The sequence below is a fragment of the Pseudorasbora parva genome, chromosome 18, assembly GCF_024679245.1.
Source record: "Pseudorasbora parva isolate DD20220531a chromosome 18, ASM2467924v1, whole genome shotgun sequence".
NCBI lineage: Eukaryota > Metazoa > Chordata > Actinopteri > Cypriniformes > Gobionidae > Pseudorasbora > Pseudorasbora parva.
In genome coordinates this window covers 31,915,709-31,929,577 of record NC_090189.1, presented here as the reverse complement: position 1 = coordinate 31,929,577, position 13,869 = coordinate 31,915,709, and the positions used below count along the sequence as shown (strand labels likewise).

General features: G+C 37.9%; 1 protein-coding gene across 3 annotated transcripts in view; it reads left to right on the top strand.

Moving 5' to 3' along the window:
* The window catches only part of sgcd (sarcoglycan, delta (dystrophin-associated glycoprotein)), a 278,772-nt gene that overhangs the window by 200,362 nt on the left and 64,541 nt on the right, over nucleotides 1-13,869 (top strand). For all 3 annotated transcript variants that reach the window (XM_067423887.1, XM_067423885.1, XM_067423886.1), the window contains exons 3-5: nucleotides 361-462; nucleotides 7,115-7,202; nucleotides 9,701-9,820. In XM_067423887.1, coding sequence (XP_067279988.1) covers nucleotides 361-462; nucleotides 7,115-7,202; nucleotides 9,701-9,820 — 310 coding nt within the window. The remainder of the gene's footprint in view (nucleotides 1-360; nucleotides 463-7,114; nucleotides 7,203-9,700; nucleotides 9,821-13,869) is intronic.

The following is a 13,869-nucleotide window of genomic DNA, read 5'->3' as shown; positions in this document are numbered from 1 at the left end:
CTCGATGGCACCATGTCGAATGTGAAGAGGGGGATTGCCATGTTAATCTTGGACTAAATTGGCCACCGTAGGAGTTAAAAAGAAATCAGAATTGAGAGGAACAGAAACTATTATTCACTGGATGGTCATATACCTTTTCACCACTAGATGGGGGGAAATATCACACAGTGTAGCTTTAAGATAAATATTAATTCACTCATTGCAGTGAGGCAAATTCTAATCACATCAATTACTTCCAAATGGCTTCCATTTGGCTTCCATTCACCATCTAGAAATGTTTTAATAAAACTCTTAAGCGTTTTTAAAATCCCATTAACCTGTTGCTTTTTTCTCTCCTTTTCTTTTGTTCACTTTCTGCAGGATGGCATGGGTCACCTGCGTATCACAGATAGAGGCCTGAAACTGGAGGGCGATTCCGAATTCCTTCAGCCCCTGTATGCCAAAGAAATCCAGTCCAGACCAGTAAGTGCACATCAGGGCCTGTCAGCGCGATAGCAAAGAGGACATACATTCTCTCTCGCACACAATGTCCAGGCGTAATAATATCAGTGAGGCTGCAGTGGATGGATGGCTTGATAATGTGTAGGGTGCTGGCGTTATCTCATCTGTCTAGCACGAGTGAGACCGGAGAGAGTGAAAGACAGAGTGATAGAGAGAAACAGACAGAGGAGATGAGGTGAGGTGAATAGCAATGGCCTGATGGGACCGGTGATGAGAGGAAACTCCCATCCACTGCGGTAGGAGTGAAAGAGTCGCCCTAAGAATTAGACAATCAGCGCACGCTAAGATGGCGACAGCAGGAGAAATAACCAACACACACATATTTGTACATTAAGTGTGGTTCTAAAACGTACAGTTTCTTATGTTTACATAGAATCTAAATATACATTATTAATATTTTAATATTTATAAGCATTTTACATGTGAACAACATAATTAATTGCTTAATTAATCAAATATATATGTTCAAATAAGATTAATTAAATGGCATAACGTTTATTTCATGCATTTATCAAATAAGAAATTATACTCATTTACTATTCTGAATTATAATTATATATCCATCCATCCATGATATTACAATATCCACCAATCCATCCATCCATCCATCCATCCATCCATGATATTACAATATCCACCAATCCATCCATCCTCCATCCATCCATCCATCCATCCATCCATCCATCCATCCATCCTTTTATCCATGATATCACAATATCCACCAATCCATCATCCTCCATCCATCCATCCATGATATTATAATATCCACCAATCCATCCATCCATCCATCCATCCTTCCATCCTTTTATCCATGATATCACAATATACACCAATCCATTCATCCCCCATCCATCCATGATATTATAATATCCATCCATCCATCCATCCATCCATCCATCCATCCATCCTTTTATCCATGATATTACAATATCTATCAATCAATCGATCAATCAATCAATCCATCCATCTTCCATCCATCCATGATATTACAATATCCACCAATCCATCCATCCATCCATCCATGATATCACAATATACACCAATCCATCCATCCTCCATCCATCCATGATATTACAATATCCACCAATCCATCCATCCATCCATCCATCCATCCATGATATCACAATATACACCAATCCATCCATCCTCCATCCATCCATGATATTATAATATCCACCAATCCATCCATCCATCCATCCATCCATTCATCCTTTTATCCATGATATCACAATATCCACCAATCCATCCATCCTCCATCCATCCATGATATTATAATATCCACCAATCCATCCATCCATCCATCCATACATCCATTCATCCTTTTATCCATGATATCACAATATACACCAATCCATTCATCCCCCATCCATCCATGATATTATAATATCCATCCATCCATCCATCCATCCATCCTTTTATCCATGATATTACAATATCCATCCATCCATCCATGATATTACAATATCATCCATCCATCCATGATATTACTATATCTATCAATCAGTCAATCCATCCATCCTCCATCCATCCATGATATTACAATATCCACCCATCCATCCATCCATCCATCCATCCATTATCCATGATTTTACAATATCCATCCATCCATCCATCCATCCATCATCCATCAATCCATGATATTACAATGTCTATCAATCCATCCATGGTATTACAATATCCATCCATCCTTTCATCTATGATATTACAATATCTATCAATCCATCCTTTCATCCATTATATTACAATATCCATCCATCAATCCATGATATTACAATATCCATCCATCCATCCATCCATCCATCCATCCATCCATCCATCCATCCATCCATCCATCCATCCATCCATCCATCCATCCATCCATCCATCCATCCATCCATCCATCCATCCATCCATCCATATCTGTCTGCCTTTCTATCTAAATTGCCATGCATTAAACCAGGATTTTTCATGATTTCATAAAAAAAAAAAAAAAAAAAAAAAAAACTTTCAGATGATTTAATTCAAAGCAAGTTGCAGAAAATGCATTGCAGGAGCATTCCCATAAAGTGCCATAGGCACAGAACTGTAACCTCAGTCACCCACCAGCTGTTGCCACATTTCTAGTTCATAGCAACCTAGGGATGAATCAACCAACCTATTGATCCGCTGGTGCTTAACTGACTGCCACACACTGGAGCATACAAAATGTTTAACGAATAAAAAGAAAAATGTTTAAAATAAAGGATATAAAATGATGTTCTATAATTACATAAGATTACTTGAAATAGACCGTAGACATCCACTACTGTTATTCATTATTTCGCACTCCCTTTTGTGTAACATTCCAAACCTTTTCTTTGTTCGATGTATGTTAGATGGTACATTTTAGATGTATGTTTTATTCAGAAGGTCACAGTGTCATGAATAATTGAACACCTGTTGCATTCCTGATGTTTCTCTGTGTAAACAACACTCTACTAGTATCAGCATAAGATGAATCTGGTTCACATTTCTATTGCATTGAGACTTTAAAGTCAAAATTAAATCAGAATTGACCTTGTTTACTTTGTCATTGCACATTTTTGTTCTTATTCTCCACTAAGTTCTTAAAAACTTTCCTTTTTGGCTTATGTCACAAATCCTTCCAAATTTCTCCTAAACCATCCTTTTTAACCACCCAGTCTTTTTTTTTTTTTTTTCTCATTGCATTTTCTGAAATATGTCAGATTACATTTGTTTGATTTTCAATCACATTTATAGTAGTGTTATAATTAACATATAATTCTAACACCCAACTCAAAAAACAAAACAAAAAAAGCTTTAGATTTTAAGATATAAAATGTATTTTCCTGATACCAGGACATTATATTTCCTCAATAACAAAGAAATTAATGAAATATAATGGGAGTGCATGTCATGGAAAATATAGCTTGTGTCAAGTAACAGTTTTTGTTTGTCTTAATAAGCCTTACAACAACAGTAGATTTTTTTTTTTCTGACCTATTTTTTCAGAAAACCAGATGTTCTCATAATAATGAAGAGCATCTGCAAAGAAAACATTTTACACTTGAGTTAAAACAGAACAGCAAAACTACAATGCATAATTTACATTAAAGACCTATCTCTAGTTTTTAATATGCAACACAATAGTAGTATCTTTATTTAAATAGTCAACTGGAGCATAAAATCTTGTTCTAAAATAGATTATGACAGATATCTGTATCCATATCTTGCATGCCGGATGTTACTACCAAAGACTTTAATGCAGTATCATTGTTTTTGTTGGCTATTTTCAGCTGAATGCAGATGGATGTCTTGGATTTTTATTTATTTTTATTTTTATGTATTCTTGGAGGAGACCATCTGCCCAACTCTTAAATCAACCCAGACACGCATGCTGTGTTCATTTTTGAATGGCCCCTAAGCATAGAGAGAATTTTTTTGCACAGTGTTTGCACAGTACCCTGCCTGAGGAGAGACTTCACAAATGCTCATTTTGTGCACTCACAGGCAAACGTGTAACACTGCAAAATCATTTTTGACCAAGTATCATTGTCTTATTTCCCAGACACATTGCCTAAACAGCCTTAACATAAGATACATTCACCTGATAAGCATGACTGCATAAAATATTAAGATGTTTTCAGAGAATGTATCTTGATTGTGTGTGTTTTGCACCGGCTGTTTTTTTTCTTTTTTTTTCTTTCATTTGTTTCAAGCAGAAATACAAATAAATAGAATAGCCAGAAAAGAAAAAGAAAATAGCCAGTGCAATAAGACAAAATACAGGGTAAGATCAGGTTGAAATAGCAATTTAAAGGCGCAGTAAGCAATTTCTGAGAAACGCTGTTGAAAGTGGATCGGACCGAGCGCAGCAACAAACTTGTAGCCAATCAGTAGAAGGGGGCATGTCCACTCGTGAGGGGGAGGAGAGAGAGTATGCAAGAAGGAGATTTGAAGAAAGACTGTTGAAAGAGAGATTCAGAGCTCAAAGGAATAGTACTGGAAAAAGAAGGGTTATAATCAGGAAACCAAACACTGAAGAAAGATTTGTGGACTCTCTGATATACTGAATGCTTGTTTTTTTGTTTTGTTTTTACTTTGGATAGTGACAGAACTTAACAATTACAGTTACATGTTTGCTAATTAAATAAATCAATTAAAAGCCAATTGTGTAGTATGGCTTTTGTGCTCATGTTTAAGTGCTAATCTAATTTCAAAATGCAGTTTATAAAAGATGTTTACCAGCCTAGATCTTTAATTAACATTCACATTAATTTGTGTGCAGCCTACATTACAATATATGTCCTGGTTGAAGTGTAGCCTTAATGCAATTGGTCACATCTGTGTTGTTTTGAGTAAATTAATTTGTCCTAGTGTGAAAATATTTCCTTATCAAACCCGCCACAGCAAAGATCAACCTCTCTTCCATTTTGCTTGGGAACTAATGTGGTCGGAACCAAAGTTTATAGGATTGCGTTCTCTGGAATCCTCTCAAGCAGATGACTTCTACATTCTGATTGGTTGTTGCCAGACTGCGTCATAGCTCATTACCATAAAGTTGACCTGACTTCGTCCAAGACTCAGCTCACATTGAAAATGAATGACTTCCTGTAGGGTTGGGTGTAGGGAAGAAGAGAGGACTCAATAATGCAGATAAGTGGGTTTCTTTAAAGGGTTAGTTCACCCAAAAATGAAATGTATGTAAATAATGACTCAACCTAATGTCGATCCACACCCGTAAGACCTCCTTTCATCTGTCTCTCCATTGAAAACGTATGCACAGTATTTTGTCCCTTTCCAGAAGGACCAGAATGGTAATAAAAACATGGTCAAAGTAGTCCATATGTGACATCTATGGGTTAGTTAGAATCTCTTGAAGCATCAAAAATACATTTTGGTCCCAAAATAACAAAAACTATGACTTTATTCAGCATTATGTTCTCTTTCAGGTTTGTTTTCAATCCTCAAACAAAGATGCGAACGGTTATGAATCAGCGTATTGATTCATGATTCGGATTGCGTGTCAAACTGCCAAACCTCTGAAATCATGTGACATTGGCGATCCGAATCATGAATCGATTCACTGATTCAAGAGATTCTCACAGATGTCACAAATGGACTACTTTGATGATGTTTTTATTACCTTTCTGGTCCTTCTGGAAAGGGACAGTACACTGTGCATACATTTTCAATGGAGAGGCAGAATCTCTCGGACTTAATATAAAATATCTTAAACTGTGTTCCGAAGATGAACGGAGGTCTTATGTGTGTGGAACGACATTAGGGTGAGCTATTTTTTGGGTGAACTAATCCTTTAATAATAACAATAAAATAAAACAAGACAACAAAAACTACCCCAAGGGGGAAAAAAAGACTTGACGTGGACTTGGCTTGGCTTAAGGAGCAGAGAAACACAACGCACATTCTGCAAACACAAGGAGAATAAATAGGGAGCAAACAAAAGAGGGTAACGAGGGAAGACAGGTGGGGTCAATTAACCAAAAATCAGGAAATAAGGTGGGCGGGGTTAGACAATAGACATGAGAGCACATGGCACAAAGGAACACATGACAAGCCATGTGCTCACATTAAACGTGACATGAACATGAGAACTCAAAAGCTGCATGTTCTCACAAAAAAGCTGCGTGCTATACCACACAAGACAAAACATATCATGAAACCGCATAAACCGCGTGCTACACAAACACAACACACATGGACATAAAAGTGCGCACTCTCACGACAAGACAGAGCGCACAAGAACAAGGGAATGCTAAATCATTGCGCTCACAACAGAAGACAAACACAAGGAGCATGAATGTCCGAATCTCATCACAAAACCGAAACCAAACTAGAGCAAAGTGCTGGGATCCGAACACCACGCTTGAGTTTGCTCAAAACTGTGCACTCACACAAGACAAGAAAAACAATACAGAAGTTTCAGGGCTCTGTCTCAGTAGATTGACGAACACTGGATTGTCTTTTAGTCCTGTATAAATGAAACACAATTCTGATTCCTTACAATTAAATTTATCTTTTGTGTTTTATCAGACTCATATTATGCTGCTGTCACTTTAAGTGCTAGTGCACGGATCCATTTTATACTGCTACACGTTTATTTAAGACATAACCAACTGTGTTTAAAAGGATACTAGCTGGAATTTTGACATAATGTTGTGTGTTTTTGACCGTTAAAGCACTATAATTAGCGAAAAATAATGAGCGTTTTGTTACTCGTGAGCTGTTTGTCAGGTGGCTTTATGTATGCACGCAAAGAAAACCATCTCACAAGAAAGCGCTTGAGTACTGACTAGTTTACAATCGCTTAGATGTTTAAATTGATAAGACTTAAAAAGATGAGCAAATAATAAACTTTAGTGAACGATGCGCAGCACTGGCCTGACTGTGCAAGTGACAATCCTGTCAACTTTACATTTTGGAGCCAGAGCAATGTGCAATGGTGTGTTTTTTTGGATTGATTTCAAGTATCTACAGTGTTCAACAATGATTCTCATAAATTGCTTATGCGCAGTGTAACAATTGCAGGTTACCTCTATTTTTTGCAAGTAAAAAAGTGCAATTTATTAATTTTTGATTTATTTATTTATTTTATTTTATTTTTTAATGTCAGGGAAGCCCATTGTTCCTGCAGTCTTCTAAGAACGTGTCTGTCAACATCCTCAATGAGAAGAAGCAATTAGTATCTCAACTCGTTGCAGGTAAGCACACAAATACTAACGCACTTAAGTTAAGAATTGTTTAAAAACCCTCATGCAACCCCTTTGTGATAACTACAATTGTCTTGCTCCCCACGATTTCGCAGACTATAAATTGGAATGAAGATTTCTCGCCCCATCTCTGTGGGCGTTTATATTAGGGTAGATAGCATGAAATGAAATATTCACTGAACTCAGGAGGCGTCTAAGGGCCAATCCGCTCACGGAAGGAAAATGAATCCAGGCAGCTATTATGTTAGATTTTATGGGACAGATGGTTAAATTACTATTTTGAAAGAGTTAAAGGGTTCTTTGATAGCCAGGTTGTTAGTCTCATCTCTCTAGTGATGTAGCCTTTATAACTGTGACTAGAGACTTCATTACAGCGCAGTAATTGCATGTGCATGGATGCATGTACTATTAAGTCCTGGTTAATAGTGTAATAGTGAGGCCATATTTTAATGAAAGTAATTTTGCCTTAAATGGACTAGTTAAGTGACTTTCACTTGAGTTATGGTGCTAGAGCAACTGTATACAAAACCAAATTAAAACGGAAGAGTAAGAACAAGCATGTGTTCCATTAATTGAATTCTAAAGTGTTTTGTGTACTAGCTGGTCAGAAAAGTCATTAAGTAAATTACAAGATTTGTTTCTCTAATTGATAGGTTGACCAGCGCTGCGCTGTAAAATGTAACGGCTGTTTTCAAACGTATTATCGTGTTGTGCTTAGCCTACATTGACATTTTCATTAAAGGATTAGTTCATTTTAAAATAAAAATGATGATTTTCTCACCCTCAAGCCATCTTAAGTGTATATGACTTTCTTCTGATGAACACAATCAGAGTTACATTAATAAATATCCTGATGCTGTCAAGCTTTATAATGGCAGTGAATGACATGTTTGAAGCTCAAAAAAATCCATCCATCATAAACTTACTTCACATGGCTCCGGAGGGTTAATAAAGGCCTTCTGAAGTGATGGGCTTTTGTAAGAAAAGTATCTATATTTAAAACTTTACAAAGTAGAATATCTAGCTTCCGCCAGAACGCCTTCCATATTCAACTTACTGAAAAAAAAACTGGTGCGACGTATGACGTTGGCATTTTGAACAGCAAGAGACACTTTCTTCATAAGTTGAATGCAGAAGGCGCTCTAGCGAAAGCTATATTTTACTTTATAATGTTTTTTTTTATAACATTATTAACTCCCCGGAGCATATGGATGGACGCACTTTTTTGATGGACTTCAAACTTGTTAACCCCATTCACTGCTATTATAAAGCGTTGAAGCATCAGGATAATTATTAATATAACTCTGATTGTGTTCATCAGAAAGAAGAAAGTCATATACACGTAGGATGGCTTGAGGGTGAGTCAATCATAGGATCATTTAAATTTTAAAGTGAACTAATCCTTTAACATGCAGGAGAAAATGGCCGATGCGCAAAGTTCAATATAACGCTTCTTCAGTCACGGAAAGATAAGCTAGAAGGAGAAAAAGAGGCATCTACATCTCAGCCTACTTCACTTTTCCGAGACATTTTTTTAATTTCCAGGACACGCATATTTCATCACTGGACTGTAGTAGTGAGACTTCCACGACACAAATCGGCTCAATGCCAAAGTTTATGTCTCATTATAATAGCGGAAACAACTTTAAAACACTCCATCATTTATGGTCATACAGATAAGAGTAAGACACCATGTGAGACTCCAGGGTCTATTTTTATTTGGTATACACTTAAAAAACAGGTTGCCGGCTTCTGCTGTCCCGGTTCTCTTCATGTGAAGTTTGTGGAGTGCATCAAAAATGTATCGAAACTCAGCGTATTGGCTACTAGTCTTAGCCTCAGACGTCAGGCCCATGGATCGCCGGCTGAATCCATCTGGTTAAATTCTACAGGATGTCCAGGAGACGTGTGTGTCACGTTCTTTAACGGTCCATCTGGAAACAAAGATGGAGTGAAGCCAAACTCCGTCAGTTTTATAACTGTGACAATAAGCACTTATCAGAATAAACTAAACACTAGATTTTCAAAAGAAGGGGAAGTATGTAAAGTTCACGACTCATTAAAATACGTCCAAGAGTTTTACACAACGCGCTGTTATTGTTGGGACACTGGCGTTTCATTTTCACGCCTCTCAACAATAAACGGAACAAAACGAAATGTGATTGGTTGTCAGTCAGATGGCCCAATGAAAGCTGCGATAGAGTCCAGGCCTTCTGCCGTCAGGCTGAAACAAGACTAAGGCCACTAGCATGGCATCTGAACTCTTCTGGATTGGAGCGTGGATCGCCTGTGACTGACTGTATTCTTCGTCTGACTGTATGCATGGAACCGTGACGTCCGTACCGTGACGGTTTAGGACGAGTACCAATAACATTATGATAATCATATATAAACATTATGTCAGGATATCTCCCATTGTCTTAATTTGAGCTAGATTCTTTGGGTACGAATAAATGCTTATCATAAACTGTAAAAATATTTTTTGTCAGGTTCTCATGGAGTTCATGCACGGGGCAAAATGCTGGAGGTAAAATCAAGTGCAGGAAAACTGCTCTTCTCTGCGGATGACCATGAGGTGGTAGTTGGTGCAGAGAGATTACGAGTTATGGGTGAGTGAACATTTACATTATAACACATTTGAGGGTATTACACTTTGGTCTGCTCACAGGAAGCTTAGCCCTGTTCCCACACAGTTGTTTGGCACAGTCTACAAAGAGAAAGCTGAAGTGCTAAATGAGCCACACAGAAATCTGCTTTTAAACACAGACTGGCATTAGGCATTGTGCTTCTTGTGCAAATTGTGTTGGTAATTGATACAGTGGTATAATTCAATAAGTATATGACGACAAAGACCATTTTACCCTCCAAAAACAACGGCAAAGTCTACTACAACATAATTGGCGTGCTGCTCTGAAAGCGAGGTGTGTTTAGGCGCATTGTTAGCATGTTTCTATTTTGAGGCAACTGAAAACGAGTGGGTCCCTTGAAACACACCCGTGACTCATTAAGAGACTATGTACACCCCTTTTAGACCATGCGCCTGGTGCACGGACCCTTTTTTTTTCATTGTTAAACTAACAAAAGTGGATTCAGACACGTCCTTAAGTGCTCCTGCTCCATGCGCTTCGGACCATGCGTTCAGAAGACAAATTGTCTTTAAAATATATGTTATATAAAAATGTATGCCCCATTTAATCACCAGTCCTATTAGAATGTTGGCACAACCTGTTTTGAAAAGGCCTATCGGTTTCTGGTTGCATTTGGCATTAAAACAAGAAGCACTTGGCAGTGCTTTCCCACAACCCCAGACGGTAAGAATATATATTTATGTTGTTTTTTTTCAACAGTTTATCTTTTTTTTCAATGATTTATTTTGGGAAGTGAGAAAAAAAAATCCTGGGTTTTTCAAGGTTGTTGTGTGCCGTATTTGATCATGGTGCCTGCTTGTCTCAGGGGTAGAGCTAAACTTCCTTTAAAGTGATTACTCAAGCCTGTGTACATCCATTTTTCCCCCGATGATTTTCCCTAAGCCACAGTTCATTACTTTACATCCACTCGAACTCAGCGACGGACTGCAGCAAGAACAGGAGTATTTAGAACTGGATGTTTCTCTTTCGGATTTTATCTCAAGTGTTCCTGGAGTGATGCCAGGCATCTGAATTAGTTTGGTGGACCACACAGGGACAATGTGCACGTTTTAAGGTCAGGAAAATCCTGCTACTTTAAAACTGCCTATGTCTCTAGGTATATAGCTTAGAATCTTAAGAGCTCCTGCCATGTAATAGGACTACTCTCTAATGTCATGACAGCTGAGATTCAGTCTAGGGTAAGCATAACTTCAACTGTCATCAGAACACAACTGAATTCACTTCTATAGAACTTTAGTAGGCATGGCAACTGCCAATCAAAGCAAAACAAACAAATACCAATGTTCACTATTGGGAAAATCCTATAAAAATCTGGTTCATCCAATAACTTGCAGGGCTTGACACCTCATGTTTTCCCCCAAGAAAATAAAACATAACTTTATTGCAATGCTGATTGATAAAATAATGAGTTTTTCCTTAATTAAGAAATATAAGGAGACAATTTCAAGCAAAATTATTTCATTTATTTGAATTCAAAAAGTACACTAGGTTTTTAGTTTCAAACTGTATTTATTAAATAATTATGGGATTATTTATTAAATGCCTGATCGTATTCTGGTTATTGTGTAACCAAAATACTAATAATAACCAGAAAAAAAGTTCTGCCAGAAAGACTTGGGAGAATAAATACTGTGACAATTATCCATTTATTAACAACCCAGCAAGCAATAAATTACTTTGGTATAGGCCCCGTCCGTAGCTCCCAATCAGAGGGTACGGACTCTGCATATCCTGCCTTAAGACGAAGGCAGAGGCGCAGCCAACCCCCTAAAAAGTTGAAGTGACGTAACAATTGAGTTAATTTATGCTAAAGCTTTCATTAATTATAAACTAGCCTGAAATAGACCTGGACTTATTTTGAAAGGACTTTATTACTTTTAGCAGCACACTCAAACAGACGAGGGAGATAAAATATGCACTCTTACAACCATCTACAACATATTACACCATAAAGTAAACGTTATCATAATTCATAAACAGTAGATCAAAAGCAATCGATGGGCATACATTTGGTTCAGCTTATATGCTAGGGGGGGGCACTACGACACATCTTCTGAAAGAGTACAAAATCTCCAGATCAAAAGTTCAAAGCAAAGGCGAAGAAGACACGAAAACAAATTATATACATTTACATGACATGTACATTTATTCATTTTGTAGACACTTTTATCCGAAGCAACTTAAGAATGAGGAATACAGTAAGCGATTTTTCGTGAAGAGACGAATAAACAAAAATTGTTCAAAATACAAAACTTTAGACATTGCTTAGGGTAGCATAAGCTATAGCGAGGAAAGTGAAAGCGTATATATGTATCAGTGATGCACGGGTTGATCCAAAATGAGCGGGTGCCTGAGGTCACCCGCGGATACCCGCGGTCACCCGCGGATACCCGCGGATACCCGCGGTTACAAGTCATCCAAAAATATTTTTAATGATATCCGGGTCGTGGTCGGTCAGGTCGTTTGAAATAAAGATGACGCGGAACAAAATTCCCGATTTCCCAACACGTTAAACTGAGCATTGTACCATTTGAATAGGCTATACTTTTAAATGCATATAGCTCAGTAATGTACAACACGATCACATAGTAATGCGTATCAATAGTAGCCTACAAGTGTGGAATCTTGTGGAATTTATACGCCAAAATGAGTTTTTGTGTGTGCATATGCTATGCAGTTTTTTGCGTGCATATGATATGCACTTTATGGCGTGTATATGACACACTCTTGGGTAGAATGGGGGTGATTGGGTGGGTGGTTCGTGCGTTGCCTATAATACACCTAAAGTGCATATCATATGCATGCGAAAAACTGCATGCAAGGCGTATACATTCCAGGGCTGGATTTTTGTTGGGAAAGTCGGGGGACAGACTCACACTTCGATTGGACTGGATAAACACATGCAGCATCTTACATGTTAAGAAAATGAAACAAAATAAATGAAAAAAATCAAGCCTTTATTGCATAACACCATACAGCATTCAGAAGAGGAGAAAAAAACGGTTTGCGACTTTGCTTTCACAAAAGTAAGGGCTTCCCACGTTTCCAAAAGTGGGCTTTCTCTCAGTTGACCTGCTGATGAATTCTCCAAGCAGAGTCGAAACATAAACATTGCTTTCATTAAAGGGTTACTTCAGCGATTAGCATATGGCTTTGTATCAGTAGAAACCCTGGAGTATATTCAAATGATTGTGCTTTCCCCCCTCATATCCCCCTGAGACAAGAGATTTATGCATTTTATTTCTGGAAAAATTCCTCCTATGATGCAAATTGACAATATTTGCATCATAGGAGGAAGGTTTGCCCAAAGGCTAAAGACTACAGCCAGCAGAGGGAGCCATTTCCGCATGTTTTAAATCTGCGCATGGGGGATGGGAGATTACACTCAGAGCTCAGCTCAGCTACAGGCACTCATTTAAACTATGGTGAGCAATGTAAGTCTTCTAACTTCTCAAATTAATTTCTATGAAAGTTAAGCTTGCTAAGGCATGAACTGAAACACGTGCCAGACTGAACTTGCGTTGTGAATGTATGCTGTGAGTGTAGTCGCGATTACCTCAGCTCTCATCACGAGACCTCATCAGCTCATTTTTTTCACTCCTGCAGTTAGTGTTCAGTGCTGTGATACTCGCGCGGTGACTCACTAATTATATAGAACAGACACGTTTAGTTTTTAATTGTAGTGTCTTCTCTAACTCAGTCACTGTAATCAAGTTGGTGACTTTGGGAATGGCCTCACAGGGCAGCGAAGCATTCTGGGAATTGTAGTCTTTCATCCCCATGAGACAAAAATACATTTTTTGTCTTTTCTCAGTCTAAAAGGCACCAAATTAAAAAAATATTTCACATTTCTACTACATTGATGACCCAGTTTAACTACAGATTCATCTTCCTAGCTCTGAAGAACCCCTTTAATAATATGCATCTAGAAGCTGAAATGGACAATGATGGGCCGCCTCAAGAACTGCCTGCTCTCGCCTCCGCACCTCTGAGCGCACGTCAGGGCCTGA